Source organism: Diabrotica virgifera, chromosome 2 (genome assembly GCF_917563875.1).
Source record: "Diabrotica virgifera virgifera chromosome 2, PGI_DIABVI_V3a".
Classification (NCBI taxonomy): domain Eukaryota; kingdom Metazoa; phylum Arthropoda; class Insecta; order Coleoptera; family Chrysomelidae; genus Diabrotica; species Diabrotica virgifera.
Genome location: NC_065444.1, coordinates 282,145,659 through 282,170,872, shown reverse-complemented (window position 1 = coordinate 282,170,872; position 25,214 = coordinate 282,145,659). Strand labels below are relative to the sequence as shown.

Genomic DNA, 25,214 nt, shown 5'->3' with positions numbered 1-25,214 from the left:
ACATTTAATTTAAGCGAAAAATTTTGTTTTTTTTTTAAATAAAACGTTTTCTGATAGCAGTAAAATGTATTTTGAATTCAATGAATTACATATACTTATTTTTACTTTTCTGTAAATTAATTTAATTAAAAAAATATTTATACATCCTGCATAAATAAATATGTTAATGTTTATATTGCTGAATAGAGAATTGAATAACTTTCCAAATGACCTATCGCACGACTCCTATTCTCATAGGGCTTTTCATTTACAGTCAGTTGTTTCTAACTTCTGTCATGTGTCGTATAATCCGTGTATATTAATATTATACACAGATTATACAACATATGACAGAAGCTCAAAACAAATGATAATCGATGAAAAGCCCTATTAAAAAAATCATCACTTATTTCTTCATCTTGCCCAGATGGATGACGTCACTAGTACAATATACAGCGTGTCTACTTAAGGTGGAAACTTTTTTATTATTAATTTTACGAAAAAAGTTATTCTTCATAAAAAGTTCTGCATGCTCTAAACCTAAGATTCAATAATTAGATATCAAATTTTACCAATATAATACGAGGTATGTCAAAAAATATGAATTTCGTTCAAGGGTAAAGTACCTTTATTTCTCTGAATATCGAAAATTCTTATTATGGAAAGTTGTTTGGAATTAAAACTAAGATCAAATATGCAATTACATGCTTCTAATTGAAAAAAAAAAAAAATTACAAATTTTTGCTCTTTATGAATACCCAACATCATTTTTATTTATTACAAATATGATAACTCTTTTATTATTCATTTTACGAAAAAAAGTTATTCTTCATAAATAGCTCTGCATGTATGTAATTGCACATTTAAACATTGTTTTTAATTCTAAACAACTTTTTGTAATAATAATTTTCAATATTGTGAAAAATATAGGTACTTTACTCCTGAGTGAAATTCATATTTTTCGACATACCTTGTATAAAATTAATAAAATGGTTATATGGTGGTTGCATCTTAGGGCTTAGGACACACAGAGATTTTTATAAAATATGTTTTTTTTTTCGTAAAAGTAATAATAAAATAGTTATCTTATGTGTAATAAATAAAAACGAAGTTAAGTATCCATAAATTTGAGAAAAGTTAAGGAAATATATTTTTTTTCAATTAGAAGCATATAATTACATATTTGATCTTAGTATTTAATTCCAAACAACTTTTTGTAATAAGAATTTTCGATAGTCAGAGAAATAAAGGTACTTTACCCTTAAACGAAATTCATATTTTCTGACATACCTCATATAATATTGATAAAATTTGATATCTAATGATTGAATCTTATGTTTTAGAGCATGCAGAACTTTTTATGAAGAATAACTTTTTTTTCGTAAAATTGATAATAAAAAAGTTCCCATATGTTTTCAACTTAAGTAGACATGCTGTATATGTCAAAAAATCGTAATTTAAAAAGAAAAATCGATCTGTGTCGGAATTTTTTTCCAAAATCGCCCAATAATGAAAAACTGAATTTATTCCAATCTTAACGTTCTAATTGTATACTGTCACTACTATCAAGTTACGCCATAGTCCATTCGTAAGGACGAAAATGCCATTAAATCTCTAAAAATCATATGATCAAGTTAAATTTTGCTGAGGCTGTCAATTTTGGGCCGCAAAAAAGATGAAAAAAGTTTGCAACTCCTAATCCCGGTCTTCCTCTTGAAACCCCACTCTTAGGGAGAAAAACGAAAAACTTCGATTTTCCAATAATCTGTAAGCTTTAGAAAAAAAATATTTCAAACAAGAAATGTAGCTGAGCTTATTTTGAACAATTTTGATAAAGAAACAATTTTGTGTAGAATGGAACATTCTCGCAGAAACAACGCTCGAAGCGACCGGTGATTTTGAATGTCAGTTACGCGCGCGAAATCAACTTATTATAGACACATTTATTTATTTATAGAAACTGAACTCATTTATGGCAGAAAACGCAGAAATTGCATACGACTGCACTCTTCACCTTTAAAACGCATTTTTGTTTTGTCGATAAGACACTCTGATCAAAAGATATCGAATTTTTACTGATCAATTGATATAAGTAAATTTTATTTAAAAATAATTATTGCGCACGCGTAACTGACATTAAAAATCGCCGGTCGCATCAAGCGTTATTTCTTACAGAACGATTCACTCTACACAAAAATTGTAAATAAAGTGTCTTGGTAAATCGATATTTTCCCTCCCCCCTACGAGAGGGGTTTTAGGCGGAAGCCAGAAGGTAGAAGTGGTAACACTTTTTTCATCTTTTATCGGGTCATAAAATTGATCTCTTCGTCCAAATTCAATTTGTTCGTCCTGTTTTAAAAAATAAAATTTCTGGCGGCTGGACATAACATTTATATTCATCTATATTTGTATACAGTAGTATCAAAGCCATGTGATTTTAAAACTTTATCAATCCAATCTACGAACATCATAACGTTAACATAAACTCCTGGCGTATTTTGCAGCCCGCAAGTAAGACCCCAAGACACGATCCCAACTTGATGATACTTCCCAGGTTTTCCCTTAATAGGACACATCAGTGGACTTCCCCCATCACCTTTACAAGTGTCCTTCCCAGATTCCCCTCCTGCACAAATAAAGCTTTGGTGAAGGCTGAAAAATGGTCCAAGTTTCTTATCTTGTAATGTCTTCACGCATCGGTTTCTGGGGACCAAAGGTAAGTCCATTTTTTTCAAGGTAGACTGGTAGGTTCCTTTTTTATGTGAGTTTTTACCCCAGCCCGAAACAACGCAGCTTTTACTGTCTAGTCGTGCCCCTCGAAAAGGTAAGCAGATTAGTCCAATATTTTCGCTTAGTTTGAAGGGGGATTTCAGGATGATGATTGCTATATCATTCCGAAGCGATGCTGGGTGAAATTGAGGGTGAATTATAATCTGAAACAAATATGTTATATTTAATATAGAATTATAAATATACCAAGGACTATATAACAGGAGAAAGTTACGGGGTCCCGAGTTATCCAGGCAGCACAAGATTGATAACGTAAAACACCAAAACTGTAACATTAAAATTTGGCCCCTTCTCCCTGCCCCCACCATCAAAAACTTTATTTTTCGATTCTATTTTTTTTGGTGCGATGTAATCAATTTTAAAATTTCAAAAAATTCACACGCATAGTTAGGGCTTTTATAAAACACGTCTATTTTTTATAGACCTGTAGTTTGAGTTTACATAACCTCAAAAAGTTTTTAAAATTTTCTTTTTGGAAAAAAGTATATAACTTTTTTTTGAGGATAGCTGTAGATCTAATTCTTTCTTAGTCTTGTGTATTTTATCAAACACTATATTTCTAATTTTTTTCAGATTTTCTGTAACGCTGGTCACCTTCAAAAATCCAAAAAACTGTTTTTAAGGGGGTTTTGGGGGGTTTGAACGTGTTTTTCTGATTTTTAAATATTCTAAAGGACTCAATTACTTCAAGTTACATATAACCTATAAAAACAAAATTGATTTGATATATTATGAAGTGTATAAAATAGGGAAAATCCCCCAGAACCCCCCCAAAAAACAGTTTTTCGGATTTTTGAAGGTGGGGAGCCTTACGGAAAAATCTGAAAAAAATTAAAACATAGTGTTTGGTAAAACACACAAGATTAAGAAAAAAATAGACCTGTAGCTATTCCTCAAAAAAAGTTAAACGCTTTAAAAAAAAAAAATTTCTTTTAATTTTTTGAGGTTATGTACACTTTACCTATGGGTCTATAAAAAATAGGCATGTTTTATAAGAGCCTCAGCTATGCGTGTGAATTTTTTGAAATTTTAAAATTGATTGCTTCCCACCAAAAAAAAAATAAAAACGAAAAATTAACTTTTTGATGGTGGGGGCAGGGGGAAGGGGTGGTGGGTTAAAATCACGCTGAATCCTATGTATTAATTACATAGAACTTAAAAAAATAAAAGTGATTTAATTCTGTTAGTAAGGAAGGGTAACTTTTAATTTATTTATCCCGTCCATAAGTAGAAAGTTTGATGCGCCACTGTCGACGCATGTGCCACTGAAAAGTGACGGCACAGTGTTCAAACGTTTTCTTTTAGGTTCTACTATTTAAGTTATAGGGTCCCATCGTGCCTAAAATGATTAAGAAATTTCACCTATAGCGGCTCTTAGTCTACATCATAGTTAACAGCGAACCTACTAAGTTGTAAATTGGAGTTGGTGGATCAGATAATAGAACAACTGATGGGAGTTTATAACTAACTAGGAATCACACTATCTAAGATACAGAAAGTTCAAAACGGAATTGAAAGATCGAGCGAATAAAACAAACAGAGCTAAAAGATGCCTAAATGAAACAATATGATGAAATAAAAATATCGAAACAGAAATGAACGGCAGAATTTACAAAACAGTAATCAGACATAACATACAACACAGAAACACGACCTGACACAGAGAATAAAAATAATGTTAGAAACGGCAGATATGAAAACCGTTAGAAAAGTCGATGATAAGACACTATGGTCACATAGGACTTTTATCGACTTAGAGAAAGCATACGATAGGATTCCCAGGAAACAACTGTGGAAAACAATGATAAGAATGCACGATGTAGGGAAATAGGTGAATACCTAGGCCGAAAAAAATATTGGACTAGGACTCCCCGGGAAGAAGACGGAGAGGAAGACCTGCTACAAAGTTGGGATACGTACATAGGAAATGGTAGGATAGAGACCTGTGAGAAGGTGACTAGGAGAATAGTGTGCTGTGGAGGACGAATAGAGTGAACTAATGATGGGAAAAGAAGTATAAGAAAAATAAGTAACTCCGAAATAAATTCTTATTTAAATCATGTATTTTTACATCCTTTGAATTCTCACTACTTTGGTCAAAAACAATATCAAACGAAAAGAAAGCACAGCTATATAATATATTTAAAAGCTATCTATGGATAAGAAACCTGGCAACTGAATAAGCGAACAAAACAGAAGTTGCTCGCACTGAAAATGGACATCTGGCGAAGATCGGCCTGCATCTATAGAGTCTTACACGTAACGAATGAATGAGTATGAGATATTATGAATAGGAAGACCAACATAATAGAAGAAATTCACGAAAACAACTTTTTTGGTATGGCCATGGGCAAAGAATGGTGGAACATCAACTTCCAAAGCTGATAATGCAATGGCAACCCCTGGAAAGAAGGAAAAGGAGCAGACTGAAAACTACCTGGATAAGTGGAATCCACGCGGTTGGAAAATAGGAACCAGAAGGCGCAGGACGCTATGAACCTGTGTTATATAGACATACATAGGGGAGAGTTTGATAAAACGGGATAGTCGGATAAAACGGGATACCTACGCTAGAGACTTAACTAGTGGTGCTATCAATCGGACAACGACGGAAACTTGTTATCAGTCGTCATTTTAACATTCTCAGTTCGTTTTACCTCGATGCCACTATTTTTTGATGAAAAGCTGTTGTGTTTAGAATTGTTTGACTCTATTTTTTTGATACTTTGTACTTTTAAGTGCGTTGTTTTATCCACAGAGAACGGCAGTTCTCACCAGTGGCGCACAACACCCCTACAAGCGACACTATATATACACGAAATTTTCGATTTTCTAAACCTGACTGCATTGAAAATTGGGCCACATCCCATCTTAAAGAATAGGAAAAGACTCGTCCATCCATATGTCATATCTCCATTTTGGTCCAAGGGTGTGGATTTTACGGCCCTTCCCATTTAGAGTCTGTTTTTCGTTCTCGTCCCCAAAACTCCCAAAAATTTCAAAAACTTAAGCCCGACCTTTGCGGCTTCTGATAGCACAGATCATTACCTTTCCAACGCATGTTTAATTTTGAAAATCGGTTATACCATTCAAAAGTTGTCGAGCTCAGAAGTATGACTCAATTTTTATTTAAAAAAGGGAAAATGTTTGTGGATATGTATGTATGTATGTATGTATGTGTGTGGAAAAGTTACACCGATCTGAATTTTTTTTTCTGTGTTTCAAGAGGCTGTGAGGGCCGATTCAGAACCGGTCTAATTTTTGACTTCTGACTACCGGTAAGCCAGCTAGAGGACTAGATAGATACAAAATAGCATATTTTTTGGGCGTATATATCTTAGGTTCAAGGAGAGACAGGAAAACCGCAAATACACCAAATTAATAGGGATGAGTTAAGATTTCAAACGGTGCTTAAGCGATCAACCTGAGACATACACACTGCTCACCATAGCCGAAAAACTGAAAAATTAAACGTTGAAAATTTTGGTTTTTCGACAATTACTCAAAATTTCAACCTACGAATTGCGCCAATAACTGAGCGTTTGTAGGAGGACTCAGGACGCGTCTAACGGTGTATATCTCATATCTGGGAAAATTCGAATTTTTTAGTTATAGGCTTCATAAGTATAATCAAATATATTTCTTATGGGAAAAACCGTTTTTCAAGCTCAATAATTCCTGTAATACGTTCAGTTATCATACTTGATCTTGGATGCATCAGATACTACTTGTCAATACGTTTTAAACTCATATTTATTGATCAACATCGGTTCAGCCGTTCAGAAGTTATAAAGCTCCAAAAGTATAATTAGTCCAGGAACTGAAACTTTTCACTTCGCAATTTTTACAGAATGGATCGATTTGCTTGAAAATTTGAGAATAAGTAGTGGAGAGTCTTAAGGATCAAAATCTGTATGATTCCGAAAGACGCTTTTACCATGGGGTGGTTGCCACCCCGTCTCGAGGGTGGAAATTTTTTATTATATTTTGACCGCAAATGTTGGTAAAAACATTAATTGTAAGCAAAAAATGTTTTATATTTTTTTGATAAAATTAATAGTTTTCGATTTATTGGTTATCGAAATTTAGTTTATATCGAAAAAATCAATGTTATTAATCAATCATGGTTTATGTACTTGTAGTGGTTACGATGCTAGTTTGATTGGGCAATCCGAGTTCATTTGCCGGCCATAATTACATAATTATTAGGATGGCTGGGATATGAACTCGGATTGTCTTATCACTGGTGTCGTAAGTTCTAGATCATTTGGGAGAGATTGCGACCAAGGTTCTCGTTCTCAAAACTACCAAAAATTTCAAAAATATTAGTTCGACCTTTGCGGCTTCTGCTAGTACTGATCATTACCTTTCCAACGCACATCTAATTTTGAAAATTACCAGAGAACGACTCTAGGCTAATCTAACGTTGTTTACCTCATATCCGGGAAAATTAGAAATTTTAAGTTATACGCTTCATAAGTATGATCAAATCTATTTCCTATTGGGAAAAACAGTTCAAGCTCAATAATTTCTGTAACAACTTTAGTTTTCATACTTGAACTCAGATGCATCAGATACTACTTGTCAATACGTTTCAAACTCATGTTTAGTGATCAAAATCGGTTAAGCCGTTTAGAAGTCTTAAGTTAGAAATGTATAATCCAATTAACTATTATTCCCGAAATGGTTTATGTAGTTGTAGTGGTTACGACGCTAAATTTGATCTGTAACGGATAATCTGAGTTCATTTACCGGCCATCCCAATATTTTTATTTATTCTATTTCGACTAGAAAAAAAATCTAGTATACATTCGATGGTCATTAGATCATTTGGGAGATAATGCGACAAAGGTGACCATTTATAAAGCTTGACGTGTAATCGATAAAAATTGCATTCAACTTCATACATTTAATTTGTATATAACTTGAAAAACTCCTGATACAAGAATAAAAAACCGCTAAACGCCGTAAAAATGAGTGGCGCATACAATATTCCAGCTACAAAAGATCTGATATGAAAATTACGTGGCGCGAAAATGTATTTTCATTTTGATGCAAAACAAAATTCTAGTTTTATTTTAAAAGATTTTTCCATAATATTTGCTAAATTTGAAGTAAACGCGCCACAAAAGAGTAAATTTGATACAGTTTGAATTTTGAAACTCTTTTGTGGCGCGTTTACTTCAAATTTAGCAAATATTATGGAAAAATCTTTTAAAATAAAACTAGAATTTTGTTTTGCATCAAAATGAAAATACATTTTCGCGCCACGTAATTTTCATATCAGATCTTTTGTAGCTGGAATATTGTATGCGCCACTCATTTTTACGGCGTTTAGCGGTTTTTTATTCTTGTACATTATACTGCCTACATATAGTCCAGGAACCGAAGCATTTCACCTCGCAATTTTTACAGAATGGATCGATTTGTTTGAAAATTTGAGAATAAGTAGTGGATAGTTCAAGGATCAAAACCTATATGATGCCGAAAGGCGCTTTTACCATGGGGTCGGTTGCCACCCCATCTTAAAGGTGGAAATTTTTTATTATATTTTGACGGCAAAAGTTGATAAAACATTCATTCTAAGCAAAAAATGTTCTATACATTTTTTTGATAAAATTAATACTTTTCGATTTATTCGCTATCGAAAGTGTTAGTTTTATATAGAAAAAATCAATGTTTTTCGATATATACTCATTTACCAATCACTCAATTTTTGCCGTAGAAAAAATTTTTTCAAACCAAGTTCTTGGGAATTAAATAACCTACAATTTCATATTAAAACATTTTTTCGTATATCTGATGCTAATCTTTCTATTTTGAAGAAAAGAATGTGTGTGTACTTTGTACGCACGTAAGAAGTTATACTTCTATTATATGATTATATGATTATAAACGAAATTAATATACTTTTTATTTATATCTTATTTAAATATTAAATTAATTTATACTTAATACTTCTCAAACATTTTTATTAAAACAGTGCCAAAAATTAAAATAATAAAAAAATAAAACACACACAAACACATTAAAAATGCCACAAATGATTTCTGAACATTAATTGTCGGAAAAATTTTTAACTAAATACGTATTTTCTGAAAATAAAATTATATAATAAATATACTTACAATCATAAAATGTATAAAAAAAATAAAAAAATAAAAGTTTCTATTGGGATTCGAACCAACTTACCACGCGGCTGGTATTTGCGTTGTATTGGGATTCACCCGCATTAAAACTGCACCACAGAGGCAGCTTGTCATTATGTGCGAAGATCGTCTAACTAAACAGATTAACCTTTTGACATTTTTAACTTATGTAAATCAAATTATTTTGATTTTGAATTGAAATGATTTAGAATTGAAAAAATACAACAAAACATAGGGTAAGAAGACAATATATTAGGTGAATATTGATATAAATTTTGATGGTAATCAAATTATGTAAAAAAAGTATTACATACTACTTATGTATTTTGGTAGGTTCAAGGTAGGTATCGGAGCCCGTATAACGACTAATACATTTCGCAATCACTTGCGTCGTGCAAAGTGGCTATGTTCAAATATCATAACAAAATTTGATCAACTATTTATAAAACACTTACCAGTGAAAGATTCTTTAGCTTTGAATAAGCGAGATCTGCGGCACTCATACTAGGCACAGTTTGATGAGCTTTCACATTGGCATGCAACAATCATCTCTTCTATGTAAATAAGTCCAAAAATATAATATGAAAACTATTTAAAAAGGCAGTATAACCATTAACTAACTTTTTGTTTGTTGTTTCTCTTCCTACAAATTTTAAAACGCAACAAGCATACATTATAACCAAACACAGTCCCACAGCTGTGCCACAGCTGCCATATTGGATAATTTTTGTCATGTCATTTGAACATCCAATCAGAACAAAGTTATAATGCGCATGCGCCCGGTCGCTAGGTTTTCCCATATAAAATTTCACCGTCATTACGCCCGTAAAGAAGTATAACTTCAAAAATGGCATTTTTTACCAAACTACAAAAAGTCGTTATTCGCTAATTAGATTTCTTTTTTTTTGTTTTGAAAAAAATATATTGATTTTTTAACCGTAACCTTTTTAATTTTTATCTTACAAAGTTTGTTAAAAAATAATTTGGTAGGTTTTTACAAGATCTATAAGACTGTTAATACCAAATCCTTTTAAAATCCTCAGTCGCAAAAAGTAGTGACTTTGAAAGGGTTGGTAAAGGTGATTTTTGCATGTTATTACAAGTTTTAATTGTCAATAGCTCACTCAATATTTACCGTAGAGAAAATTTTTGCAAACCAAATTCTTAGGAATTAAATAAGCTACAATTTTTGTATTAAATATTTTTTTGTATCTCTGATGATAATCTTTCTATTCTGAAGAAAAGGGAATTTTTTACCAAACTTCAAAAATTCGATATTTGCTTTTGACTCCATTTTTTTTAAAACTAATCATTCTAAACCAGTTAAACTTCTAGAACCTATTAATAATACATAAGTAAAGAAGACAGAATAAGATCAATGACTAATTTTAATCAGGGTGGTGATTAGGGGTTTGCTTTCGATCGCTTTTTTGCTGAAAAATATAGGGTCTGACATTCTTTTCATTATAAGCCACCTAATTTTTGAGCTAAAGACTTTTTTTTTATTTTTGAAGATAGATATTTTTAAATACTTCAAATTAGTTTAAACAAGTGATCCTCGAAAAATGCATAGTTTTCCCGTCTTTTGACTTTGAAACTACAGTATTTAGCATTTGCCGAAGAAGACATAACATATAATAAAGTATAGCTCGATTACTATTGGTCTTGAAAGAAAATTTAAAAACACACTTTTGTTGATTTTTTCAAAAGGTACTTTTTGTAAGCAAAGTGGTTTTGATAAAACCAAAACTTTTTGAGTTATTTGCAGAAAACTGATTAAAAACATTAATTTTTTTAATATAAAATTAACACTTTCGATAGCGAATAAATAGAAAACTATTAATTTTATCAAAAAAATGTATAGAACATTTTTTGCTTAGAATGAATGTTTTTACCAACTTTTGCGGTCAAAATATAATAAAAAATTTTCACCCCTGACAAGGGGTGGTAACCACCCCCATAGTAAAAGCGCCTTTCGGCATCATATAGATTTTGATCCTTGAACTATCCACTACTTATTCTCAAATGTTCAAGCAAATCGATCCATTCTGTAAAAAATGCGAGGTTTTGTCCTATTTTAAGCTTCATTACTTGGACTAATATATAAAAATATAATTCCAGTGACTATTACATTTAATTAAGCAATCATTATCTCATGTGTAGTCTGCCTAATTTTACTTTCACATTAAGGCAGCAGCCACTTTTGTTTTGAAAAATGTCTGAGTTGGACAAAACGGGACACTTATAAGTTGGATAAAATGGGATACAGTTTCTTATGTCCCGTTTTATCTACCTATTTATTTGTTGGCATATTATTTTTTTAAATAGAGATATGAAGCGTTTTATCATACCGCACAGAAGAACAACATATTTTTATGTGACTTTTGTTCTGATATACGTACCTAGTCCTAAATAAAAGGTCTTATTTCCCATTTTGCCATAAAACATAAAATACGCCTATTTTTAAGTTTCTGACTACTGAAGATATTATTCTTTCAAGAGTAAATTTTACTATACAGTTTAATGTCTACTTAATTTAGACATAAATTAAGTTTTAGATAATTTTATACAAAAAATTAAATATTATAAACCTATCCCGTTTTATCCAACCGTGGTTGGATAAAACGGGATGTGTAGGACTTGAATAAATATTTTTTTTACTATTTTCCAGTTATTAAAAATAGCTAAATATATGTGTTTTGTGTGCTGCAATGAATGTTATACCTATAAAAAATAAAAATATGATAATGTTTTTAGCATATTTTCCGTGATTAATTATTTATATGGGAAATAAGCCACAATTAAAATGAAAAAAATAATTTTATTAACGTTTCGACGCCCAAATCGGGTGCCATTGTCAAAATACAAAATATTACTAAAATAAACTAAAGTGTTGTTGCTAAGCAAAAAAAATTCTTCTAATAATTTATTTAATCTCACTCATTTATATTGGCAATTCAGACATATATTATACATTTTAAAGTAGAAGACTTTAAAATGATATTGCCAATATTTTATGAGTTGCGTTCCTGGGACGACTTACTGAAAGATAGTTCATTCGATTACATGAAATTAACCCCAACTCAAGAATATCCGTCATAAAAAATTATAGCATGTGATATGTCTTTAAAAAGACAACCAAATGCAACGACAGTAAAATTCTCGCGTTAGAGACTTCATAGTAAATCACAAGGGAAAACCAGGAAAAATCCTGTGATACTATCCCGACATCGTAAGTATTTGGTCTTACATTAATTTACTCTCAAAAAATAATACCAAATTCTGACTTGTAACATGTTTAAATTATAAATAAATATATAATATATGTCTGAATTGCCAATATAAATGAGTGAGATTAAATAAATTATTAGAAGAATTTTTTTTGCTTAGCAACAACACTTTAGTTTATTTTAGTAATATTTTGTATTTTGACAACGGCACCCGATTTGGGCGTCGAAACGTTAATAAAAATTATTTTTTTCATTTTAATTGTGGCTTATTTCCCATATAAATAATTAATCATAAAAATGCCACAAGGAAATAGCTTCAGAACAACATATTTTCCGTGGTAAAAGTAAACAAGAATGGTATCCCGTTTTGTCCAACTCTCCCCTATATGTACATTTTTACATTAACTCTGTTTTAAAACTTACCTTTTTTGCATGTTGGTCTTGATGTGGCAGAGGCTCAGAACTTGATTCCCAATTCCATTCACCTGCTCTAATCTTATAAACTCCTTCGTTCCTTACACAGTGAGCAGCTGTCACAGCAACTTGTGGATGTATCAAAGATGCACCACATCTGAAAACAAAGACAGATATATGTTATTATTTGAACTTTGGATTTTAACCACATTAATTTTTATGAAACATGATGTATACGAAAAAACATCATAAGGGAACAATGTGGCGTGCAATTGCAATATGGGTTTACAAAGACAAAGAGAATCGTTCAGCCAATATAAACCAAGACTGAAGTGAACACAGAACAATATCATTAATAGGTCACATTCTCAAATTATTCTTGAAAATAATACATGGCCCTATAAATAAAAAATTTGAAGAAGGAATAGATGATAGTTTGGGTTCAAAAACAGACTAGAAACCAGAGAGGCGTTATTTTATTTGTTAGCTCTAAGATCCATGGATATGAACGTAGAAGTGCATGTTTGTTACGTTGATTTTGAACAAGCATTTGACAAAGTAGGACTTGAAAATTGGTCCAAATTCTAACGACAAAAAACATAGATAAAAGGGACTTACGAATGCGTAATAATAAACCTTTACTGGAATCAAAGAGCACAAATTGTAATAGAGAACGAACTCACTCCAGAAATTGAAATTCAATAATAGCCCAGTAAATGAACGGGAAATTCAGCGATACCGTGTAATTTTCAGGGGCAACTCCGAATTGCATGAAAATTTGGATTTAGGTTCTACTTACCCTCCACTTCAAAGTTGAAACTGTGCCGTTGGTTGCTTTTACTTGGGGGGTGACAGTCACCCCTTCTCGGGGGTGAAAAAACATACGTTCAAGATAAGACCGGAAATTGATAAATTTACTGATTTTAAGCAACTTTTGTTCTATAAAGTTTTTTACCTAAGTCAATACTTTTCGAGTTATTTGCTATTGAAAATGTAGATTTTCAGACGGTTTTTCGCAAATAACTCAAAAAGTAGATATTTTATCGAAAAAAATATCCTCAGCAAAAGTGTAGCTTATAAAAAACCCAAAACAATGGTGTATCAATAAAGTCTATCAATCAAATAAAAACAAAGTTGTAGCTCATGAAAAATACGTTATTATTCGTCTAATTCCAAATCGAATATTTCAAGGTGAAATCACCGAAAAATTAAGCACTTTTTGGGAAAACCCCATTTAAACTTTTTTAAAGTGTTTTTTGTTTTAATTGTTAACAAAAGTTTTAGCATTAAAAATAAGCGAGTTACGCTCAAAATAAAGTTGGCCCTCTTTTTTTTGTAAAAAATCATGAAAATCTCGTCGTGTTTAGCTCCCCAAATGAAATTAATCTCTACCGCTTTACAAACAATTTACTTACCTAACTATTTTTTATATGATCTGTCAGTCTCACAGGTTTAAAGTATTTATTTTTGAAAGGGTTATAATTGAGAAAGCTTGAATGGGTCACTAATCACGAGTGTGCAAATTTTGAACCAATCTTAACCAATATCTTAACCAATTTTTGTCTTACGGAGAAACAAAATGAAACTAGCATATTTATAATAGCAAAACCTACATTTTTTTACTCTTTAAGATTTTTCTTAGCACTAATACTTTTTAAGTTATTTTGAAAAAATGAAATTTTTCACAAATTTTTAGAAATCTTTTTTTTTACTATAAAACCAAATGTTTTCAAAAATAAGCACTTCAAACCAATCAAACTTACAGATCATATAAACAATACACATACATTTAAAATAGACGTTAAAGCCAAACGATTAATTTCATTTAGGGTGCTAAATAGGGGGAGGTTTTCGAGATTTTTTTTACAAAAAAAGGGACCAACTTTTTTTTTCAGTGTAACTCGTTTATTTTTGATGCTGTAAACTTTTGTAAAAAACAAATAATAAGATTTTTTTCGATACTTCAAAAATGTTAATAAGGTGTTCCCGAAAAACTCTTCTTTCTTCGGTGATTTCGCGTTGAATTATTCGATTTGGAATTAGACGAATAATAACGTATTTTTCATGAGCTACAACTTTGCTTCTACTCAATTTGTAGACTTTATTTGTACACCACTTTTTTCGTTTTTTTATAGGCTACACTTTTGCTAAAAATATTTTTTTCGATAAAATATTTACTTTTTGAGTTATTTGGGAAAAACGGTCTGAAAACGTAGTTTTTTTGTCGAAAAATTAACATTTTAAATCGCTAATAACTCGAAAAGTATTGACTTACGTAAAAAACTTTATAGAACAAAAGGTGCTTAAAATAAGTCAGTTTATCCATTTCCGGCCTTATTTTAAAGACCCGTTTTTCACCCCCCGAGAAGGGGTAAATGTCACCCCCAAGTAAAAGCAACCAACGGCACAAATTCAACTTTGAAGTGGAGGGTAAGTAGAACCTGAATCCAAATTTTCATGCAATTCGGAGTTGCCCCTGGAAATTACACTCCGAAACGGTCATTTATTGGGCTATAAAGGAGATAAGCAGAAATGTATTATGTATCCATTGGTATTAAACGTATAGGTATCGTGAACCCATTTTTGAAGAAATATTACTATCTTAAAGTTAAGGAATAATAATTAACAGAAGATCTATTAGGCAACAACATAAATTATGCAGATGACACCGTGATTACGGCAAGATCTACTCAACAACTCCAATTACTGCTAAATATAACAAACAGTTTCTATGAAAACTATGAAGTAAAATGAATATAAAAAAGACCAAATACATGATAATAACAAAGAAAACAAAAAGAAAAATCATACATTTGGGAAATGTACCGATAGAAAGGGTTGATAACAAATACCTAGGAACCTGGAGTTCAGACAATAATGATCAAACAACAGAAATAAAGACAAGGATAGAAATAGCAAGAAATGGGTTTGTAAAATTAAAACAATTCTCTGCAATAAAGAGCTTAGATTACAGAGAAATTCTGACTAATTATTATATTATAATTGGTATTAGTTTTGAGAGTAAACTAGATGTAAGCCCAAATACTTACGATGTCGGGATAGTATCACGAGGTTTTTTCCTGGTTTTCCCCTCGTGATCTACTATGGAATCTCTAACGCGAGAATTTTACTGTCACCGTTGCATTTGTTTGTCTTTTTAAAGACAGATACATGCTATGATTTTTTGTGGCAGAAATTCTTGAGTTGAGGTTGATTTCATGTAATTGAATGAACTATCTTTTAGTAACAGGAACGCAACTCATCAATATTGGCAATATCATTTTAAAGTATTCTACTTTAAATTGTATAATACATTTTCAATTGCCGATATAAATGAGTCAGATTAAATAAATTATTAGAAGAATTTTTTGCTAAGCAACATTTTCGTTTAATCTAGTATCCTTTTTTATTTTGACAACGACACCCGACTAGCAATAAAGCTAAAAAGAAAAGCATTTAACCAGTGCGTACTTCCGGTGCTTACTTATGGAGCTGAAACACTGACAATGATTAAAACATCAATAAGAAAATTACAAGTAGCACAACGAAAAATGGAAAGATCCATGCTTGGCCTAACTTTGAGAGACAGAATACGAAATGATGAGTTACGGCGAAGAACTTTAGTGGAAGACATCATAAAGCGCATTACGAATTGAAGTGGAAATGGTCAGGACACGTCGCAAGACAGAGAGACAACAGATGCACAAGGAAGATCTTAGAGTGGCGGCCAAGGGCGGACAAATGAAGTCGTGGAAGACCACCTACCAGATGGACGGGCGATATTAATGCCGCATTTATACTCAGCTATTACCACTGCTGCTGCCGTTGACGGAAATATTGCCCGAAATACGATATCAACGCGAGTGAGGTGCATAGATTAATAATATAGTATTACCGGATAGATAGGCAACTCACTGTAAAAATTTGGTTCCTTTCGCCACTTGCGACCGTAGTGTTAACTAATCACCATTTGGCGGGAAATTTAAATGGACAAACATTAATTTCATCCAATCAGCGCCTCTTGCGGGCCCTTTCGTTACTAATTAAAATATCTTCTTATAATCTCACCTATATTATTAAAATAAAATACCAGAACTTACTAAGCTTGTTAAAGTATTTTATTTAAATAATATCTAAGTAATACTCATAAATTATTCGGAATTCCCAAGTTACAAAAATATGTTATTTTTGCTGTCAAATTTAGTAAGGAAAAGGGATATAAAAAAAGTTATGACAATGTTTTTCTAAATATAGGTACGTGTATTTATTTGTTGTTTCAGATAAAACAGTTATAAACTAATTACTATTTACCTATCTATGCATTTTTCTAACTTTTCTATGATTTGTACACAACGGTACACAACAATAATAAACCATGTTCAGTTTTTTTATTAACACAACACAAAAGTTCTTTCGTTTCGTAACTAAAACAAAACTACACTTTATCAACGAAGGATAAGGAACCAACTTAAATTGAAATTACTAAGAACAAATCGTTAAAGGTAATACAATAAAAAATAAAAACTGTAAACTAATGGAAAATTTTTTCCACTAACTGTCATTACTTTTGACAGAATTGACATTGCCGAGTTAAGCCTCGTTTGATTATTTTATTTATGACATTCAGATATGGCGTTAACATAAATGATTGGTTAAAGTCTTCGTGAGCGAGATAGGCTGTCATTTCTCTTTATTAGCTGACGGTAGTGAAAGTGATGGGGGAAATTCCCCAGTTTGTTCATATAAGATTCCGGGGCATGAGTGAGGTGTTTACATCAGTTCCTCGCCAATGTCCCCACAACTCATTACCGAACGACTCACAAGAAAGGAATGTGACAACAACATCGTCTTGCTCCCTTACTCACTTGCCGCTTTGCCGGCGGCGAAGCCGCCTTTAACTTCTCTCCTTTGACTTCCGTCACTAGAACCGACTTTTTGGGTATGTAGGTGCAATGGCAGTAGCATGACGAGGAGCAGCGCGAGTGAGCTATTTACACATTCACGCTGCCCACTTCCCTGTCCAATTCCCTGTCGAACAGGGCTGAGTATAAATCCGGTATTAGAGAATAGCGACAAACTGGATTGCAGCTGCCTAGGACAGAGAAGGGTGGAGACATCTTGAGGAGGCCTATGTCAGACAGTGGACAAAGTGTGGCTGTGTGATGATGATGATGACCCGACTTAAAAATGATTTTATTAACGTTTCGACGCCCAAGTCGGGTGTCGTTGTCAAAATACGAATATTATTTTGTATTTTGACAACGACACCCGACTTGGGCGTCGAAACGTTAATAAAATAATTTTTTGGTAAAATTGTGGCTTATTTCTTATTTAAAATAGTTGATTATAAAAATGCCACGAGAAAATAGCTTCAGAACAACATTCTATACTTAACATGTATACAATCTTACCTATATGTTTTTCCTTCCAAAATTCCTAACATCCAGGGAAATTCTGCAAATTCAGCTTCATTGTTTTCTCCCAGAATTCTGAATCCGAAAACTTCTTCCTCAAATTGTCTTGCAGTCAAAATGTCGTTACTAGAAAGTTTCCTGTTTCCGCATTCGACTGGACAACAAACGTCAAAATCGTTGGTACAAGGAACCTCATAATCATTACTGGCTTCTCTTTCCTTTCTGAAAATAAAAAAAATAATAATTTATTGGGTACCTAGTGAAAAGAAATCAAAAGTATGAACTGCTCGCTCCAACTTATAATCGAAGGCAAAATCAATAGCAAAAGGGGACCAGGAAGAAGACTTAACTCTTGACTTAAAAACCTACGACAATGGACGGATATGACCTCCAATAGAACTATTCAGGGTGGCTACAAGTAAGATAAAATTGGCAAATGATATGGCCAACATCCTTAACGATAAGTCACGGTAAGAAAAAGAAGTGTTGAGAGTGAAAAAATATTACAAAAAGTTGTTAATTGAAAGTAGTAATAAGAACGATGAAGTATTTCCATAATTTTTAGTATGATGAAGTAAAATATAATATACGAAATGGAACCATTTATTACATAATGAAAAATGGGTGAATTAGTCCCTATGCAAAATTCCATGGACATTGCATACTTCAAACGAAGACGTGCAACATAGAATAGGCAAAGGACTTTTCAACACAGTGAAAGTGAGAAAAACATCATACCTAGGCCACATATACAGAGAGTTTCAAAATTATGGAATAAATTTATTTGTTCGAGAATAAAGCACATTGGAGAAAAATCTCCCAGACAGGTCAATTTTTATTTTGAAATTATAATAGTTTGATGTATATCTCATACTAGTGACGTCATCCATCTGGATGTAATGACGTAATCACTGGGGGAAGCCTACGTTCAAAATTGGACGAATTAAAGGGCAAAAGAAGGGGTCGTGTGCTAGCTCATTTGAAACGTTATTCAATTATCTATTCAGTAACAGTAATATAAATATCCACTAGGAAGAATTTCCTGTAGCTGGCTGTATACTATTTGATGTGACTTTTAGTCCATTTTTGAAAGGCTTTGACCTTCGTATTTTTTGGTTGGCTCACCATGTTCTTGCAACACTGATGATGCTCTTTTTAGAGCGAAAACGTTCTGTTCGATGTTTGTAGCCCTATAGGGCTTTTTAAAATAATATACCTTTTACCAAGACCAAAATTTTTTATTAAATTTTACTAGTAATATAAATATTAACATAAATATTAACACAGGGTCTCAATTTTTTTTAATTCAAATAATAATTTACACAAAAAGAAAAATGTATTTAATTTATTTAGTTCAAAATACATTTTATTTTTGTCAGAAAAGATAAAAAAATGTTTATTTGACAGATAAACATTGCTTTTCGCTTAAATTAAAGGTTTAAACTGCCAAGAGTCAGGTGGGTAACAGTTTGAATATTGAATTTAAGGGAAAAACAATGTTTATTTGTGAAATCAACATTTTTTTCTATTTTGACAGCAGTAAAATGTATTTTGAATTAAATAAATTACATGTATTTTTCTTTTTGTGTCAATTAATTTAATTCAAAACAAATTATTTTGGACACCCTGTATCAATAATGAGGTTACCCCTGTGACACCCCCTGGATCCGCCAAGAAATCATAATTTAAAAATAAAAATCGACCTGTCTCAAAATTTTTTTCCAAAGTGGCCTATTTTTGAAAAAATTAATATATTCCATAATTTTGAACTTCTGTTCTGCATATGAATAGCTAATAAGAACAGCTGAATACAAACAAGAGTTTGCAATTATTGTAGCAGCCGTTTTTTATTGAAGAGGGGGCATTTTCAAGAGGGTCAATTCTATGCAATTTTCGTACATAAAGTATGGTGCAAATGTCTGAATTTGAATAAAAGAAGAGCTAACGCATTGACCCCAATTCCTATTTAAAAAAAAAGAATCGATGACGTCATCACGTCCAGGTGGATGACGTCACTAGTATGATATATATGTCAAAAAATCATAATTTAAAAATAAGAATCGACCTGTTTCAGGATTTTTCCTTAAAGTCGCCAGCTAACGAAATAATGAATTAATTCCAGACATTTGCATCATATAATATATAATATATAATATGGTATATTATACTGTATACATCCACAGAAAAGACGTTAAAAAGTAAATTTTAATCGAAATTAAAATAATTTAATAATAATAAATAAAAATATAGATATTATTCAAAAACCGAAGCAAAAAAAAAACACGAAAAAAAGTAATTTTTTATTTTTTCCCATAACTATTTTTGACGGAGGTATAGTTATGGTCTAAGAGCTAGCAACGTTTTCAAGAAACTATTTTACGACAGCTGATTCTTTCTTATATTGTTCCCTATGCTTCCTCGAACACCGTACCGGTCATCTGGCTGCTGATACAGGTTGCGTTCATTACTGCGCAGCACACCTGTACAGGTAAATACAAAATGAGGGTGATTGATTAGTGTGATAAAGCTTAGTAGATCCGCTATAGTAATAGATAGCAATAAAAGCTAATAACAAAACTTGTAGCCAACTTTCAGCTTCACATTACAAAATTAGTTAGAATGTTACAGGGTGATCGACATCATAGTGGTAGACCAAACTTATGTTTTTTTAAATGGAACACCCTATATTTTATTTTATATTCGAAATCCTGTTAACTTCTCCATCACAAAAATATAAAGGTTTGTTATACAGGGTATTTACAAAGTTATAACCAATGTTCTACGAAAATCGTAGTAAGTTCAGCTCCCTGTATAAATAAAAATAAGCACAACAGCAATGGTTTATTGGTGCCATATTTTTTTTGTTGATTGTCAAAATTTATAAAAATGGTTGATATTGCTAATTTTTTTTATATCGAATACAGGATGAGTCAAAACGCAAGTACATTATTTTCTCAGTAATTTTAAATAGAATACCTTAATTAATAACTTGCTCTGAAAAATGAAAATATCTCTAAAACTAACAAATTTAGGCATAGGGAATATTATACAAAAATTAAAGTACCGTAATGAAACTTTTCGAAGGTGATATAAAATACAGGGTGTTCCATTTAAAATTTCTGAGAAAAGAATGTACTTGCGTTTTGACTCACTGTATTCGATATAAGGAAAATTAACAATATCAACCATTTTTATAAATTTTGACAATCAACAAAAAAAATATAGCACCAATAAAGCATTGCTGTTGTGCTTATTTTTATTTATACAAGGAGCTGAACTTGTTACGATTTTCATAAAAAATTGGTTATAACTTTATAAAAGCCCTATATAACATACAAAACCTTTTTATTTTCTTGATGGGAAAGTTAAGAGAATTTCGAATATAAAATAAAATATAGGGTGTTCCATTTAAAAAAACATAGGTTTGGTTTGCCACGATGTTATCGAACACCCTGTAACATTCTAACTAATTTCGTAATGTAAAGCTGAAAGTTGGATACAATTTTTGTCATCAACTTTTATTGCTATCTATTACTATAGCGGATCTACTGAGCTTTATTACACTCATCAATCACCCTGTATATTGAATTTAAATTATTTTGGGACGAAACATTTTTTTGTCATTACTTTTTAAACCACAAAAATGTCTGGCAATTATAGTTCATATTTCTAATAATGTTTAAAAAGTAATGACAAAATAATTTTTCGTCTTACAATGATTTTAAATTCGATATGTTTACCTGTACAAATGTGCTGCGCAGTAATGAACGCAACCTGTATCAGCAGTCAGATGGCCGGTACGGTGTTCGAGGAAGCATAGGGAATAATATATTAAAGAACCAGTTGTCTTAAAATAATTTTTTTTCAGACGTTGCTAGCTCTTGGTCCATTATAAGCATTGCTTCATAGACAAAAATTATATCCTTGCTCTTTAAAATCATGCCTAAGCTGCGTAAAAAAATATACAGAATAGCAAAAAGGGTGCAAAAGAGAGATATAGTATTTTTACTACAAAAACGTTATTACGTAGGTCAAAATTTTTGACGTAAGAGAACTGTCAAAACATTAGAATGTGACTTTTCATTATTGTTATGTTTATTATAAACACGGCAATAATGAAAAGTCACATTCTAATGTTTTGACAGTTCTCTTACGTCAAAAATTTTGACCTACGTAATAACGTTTTTGTAGTAAAAATACTATAGGCGTAATATACCAGTTTTAGTTTTTCTAAATAGAAGCGTTCTGGAGATATTAAAAAAAAATGAATTGCAAGGTGCCAGAATCCACAAAACGGTAATTAGACCGGTGCACAGTGGTTCCAAATGCCTAAAACGTGGTCATGAGGCGAAAAAGGAGTCCCTATTTAGGGATTTTCATGTTTACAGTTGTTTTCTCATACTATCGTAGAGTTCTAATAAGCAGGTATGAGGAAGAGACTGGATGTATTCTGGTTCACAAATCAGGAACAAGTGTGTCATGTACGGGGTTATTTTGGCCGCAAGAGAGAGTGAAAAAGAACGCGTATATTGAAAACGCTGTAAAACGTTTTGTAGTTTATCAATTTTATCGCTGTAAAGCAGATTCTTCTTTTTTAAGTATGTAGTAACGTAACATGTAACTTAAATCAACATTTATTAACAATAAATGCCTTAAATTTGTTAATGCATAAATAGTGAAAATATATTTGAAATAATTAAAATTTTGTAAAGATGCATTCAAAAAGTACAAAATTCTACATAATTCTGCGTCTGTTTATTATTCTTAAAACATATAGTAAGGAGATACAGAATCACTTTGGTTTAGCTGCCTATAATTGCCCATGCATTGCTGGCAGTTGTTTGAATACAAAAGTGGGAAATGACGCATATTACATAATTCTGGCGATTGTTGAGATGGGCAGTTGTACATAAGTAATAGATTTTGAATATTATACTTCATAAAGAAAATGTATTGGTAATCAGCAGTTTCAAAAGTCCCTTATAATATAAAATTTTAAACAAAAATGCGGCTAAAATAAAATTTTCGAATTTCTTTCGTCCATATTGGATCCGCCATTTTGTATAAAAAAAAGTAATGTTAGATTTGTAATCAGCGACATTAACCTACCAAATTTGACAAAAAATTTTCCTTTTTGATTGATATTTTTACTTTCTTTCCGCCATGTTGGATCCGCCATTTTGTTTTTCAGAAAAAATAATGCCAGATTCGTAATCAGCTATGCCAAAAACCCTTAAGAACGAAAGTAATTCCAAAATGTATAAACAATATACGCTTTTAAAGGTTCATGACCACGTTTTCGGCATTTGGAACCACTGTGCGGTGGTCACATATATGGATGTGAAACGTGGACCATTCTCTCAATAACTGATGAAAATCAATTGAAAATATTTGAGCGCACAACATACTAGGGAAAATATTTGGAACAACCCATTGCAGCGACGCGACGGTTCGTTGAGAATTAAAATGAACCACGAGCTTGATGAAATAATGCAGAGCGCAGATATTGTTAGATTTGTAAAGTCACAAAGACTAAACTGGCTTGGTTACTTAGAAAGAATGTCAGATAATCGAGCTGTAAAAGTAATCCATGCAGAGATGGCAGCCACAAGAAAATTAATACAAGAGCAAGGCCGCGTGAAAGATGGATAGACGACATAGAGGGGGATCTTAAAACCATGAATATCAGGCAGTGGCGAAGGAAATAAGTTCCGACAGGGCAGAATGGAAAAACATCATTAAGCAAGCCAAGACTCACAAAGGGCTGTAGTGCCATTAAAAGAAGAAGAAGTATTGCAAAGTGCCATCTTTAAAGAGCTCTAGCTCCCTAGGAAGCATTATCGGATGGTGTTAAAATTATGAAAATTGTACGTTTGTCGGGAGAGTTTCTGGACACTCCGTATAATACTAAACTCTTGAGTATACCATTACTAGCATATAGAGACAACCTGTATATATAATTTTAACACTTACCTTACATCCATGACTTCCCCTCCATCCTCAACCAGTCCACTATAGTCTTCTTTACATTGCCAGTAAGGTACACAAACACAATGTTGATTTTCTTGCTCGTCAACAAAACTATTTACAACTTTTTGCAAAAAAGTTAATAGCACAATCAACGATAATTTTAAAACACACACCATTTTTGTAGCAAAATAATCACAAGTGATCGTCTCAAATATTTATGAAACACTAATGATTGATAACAATTTTGGGGACGTTCCAGGTAAAAGGGGGTGGGACCGATGAAGGGAAAATCCATTTGCTATTGTTCTTTTGTTATTTTTGAGTAACCGTAATTAGTACCAATACAATGGTGGCTTTGAAATAGAAATCTAGTTTCTAGGGAAAGTTATCTAGGAATTCAGATTTACATATAAAACTATAAAGAGCTTAAACAAAAACTAAGCAAACATTTTTGAAAAAGTTATTTTTTTTTGTTTTAATGTTATTCAGCATATTGCATACTTGTTTGTATACATAGTTCTTGAATAACTGTATTACCTTTTTCTATTTTGATCTTTTATGTTGTTCTTTCTGTAGATTTTTTGAATTATAACTTTCTGAATTTTGTTGAATAATTTATTTATTATAAAATATAGAATATTTTTCTATTTTTTTTATAGTATAAAGTATCTAGAATAAAATAGAAATATGCTTTATTGTGAATGAAAATTTTACAATTTTATGGACAAATCTTACAATGAGTTAGAAAATAAGAACAGCAAATACAATATACTGAAATTAAACAAATCGCCAATATTACAAAATAAAAGATAATGAAAATAAAGCAAAAATAATCTATTGCAAAAATTTAATTAAATTGCAAATTGCTTAATACAACCATAGGAACTTATTATATAAGGTTAAGCTGCTGCATATACCGAAATAAAGATAAAAATACTTTATGGGTACTGTAATTTCTTAGTTATTATTAAGAAATCTTCTACTGAATAATATGGTCTTTCAGATAGATAGGCTTTTATCATTTTAAGAAACTTGGGGAAAGATGTTGCAGATTTAAAGTTATAAAGGGAGATGATTGTATAATTGTTTTGCAGAATATAATATAGATTTCTTTACTAACTCAATGGACGAGATTGGTAAATAGAAACCAAAGGTTGAATTTCTGGTCGAATAGTCATGATAAGATCTTGTTAGAAAGACAAACAGTTTCTAAAATATATAAAAAATGAAGTGGTAAAATACCGTGATCTTTGAAGTATGTAGCTTCT

The 25,214-nt window shown here is 31.6% G+C and overlaps 1 protein-coding gene across 1 annotated transcript; it reads right to left on the bottom strand.

Annotated features, from left to right (window-relative positions):
- Positions 1 to 1,393: 1,393 nt before the first annotated feature.
- Positions 1,394 to 24,169, bottom strand: LOC126879910 (phenoloxidase-activating factor 2-like). The gene is made up of 4 exons (XM_050643252.1): positions 23,950 to 24,169; positions 17,974 to 18,198; positions 12,572 to 12,719; positions 1,394 to 2,912 (listed from the first exon to the last, which is right to left on the bottom strand). The coding sequence occupies exons 1-4, from the start codon at positions 24,120 to 24,122 to the stop codon at positions 2,376 to 2,378; spliced, it is 1,083 nt and encodes a 360-aa protein (XP_050499209.1). The 5' UTR covers positions 24,123 to 24,169; the 3' UTR covers positions 1,394 to 2,375.
- Positions 24,170 to 25,214: the final 1,045 nt, after the last annotated feature.

Bases quoted from the DNA above. Each gene is read 5' to 3' on its own strand.
- LOC126879910 (XM_050643252.1), bottom strand. From the start codon at position 24,122: ATGGTGTGTGTTTTAAAATTATCGTTGATTGTGCTATTAACTTTTTTG. The intron at 18,199-23,949 runs GTAAGTGTTAAA...TTTTATTTTCAG, and splicing joins GGGGAAGTCATGGATGTAAG to AAAGGAAAGAGAAGCCAGTA. The intron at 2,913-12,571 runs GTAAGTTTTAAA...TATTTGTTTCAG, and splicing joins AAGACCAACATGCAAAAAAG to ATTATAATTCACCCTCAATT.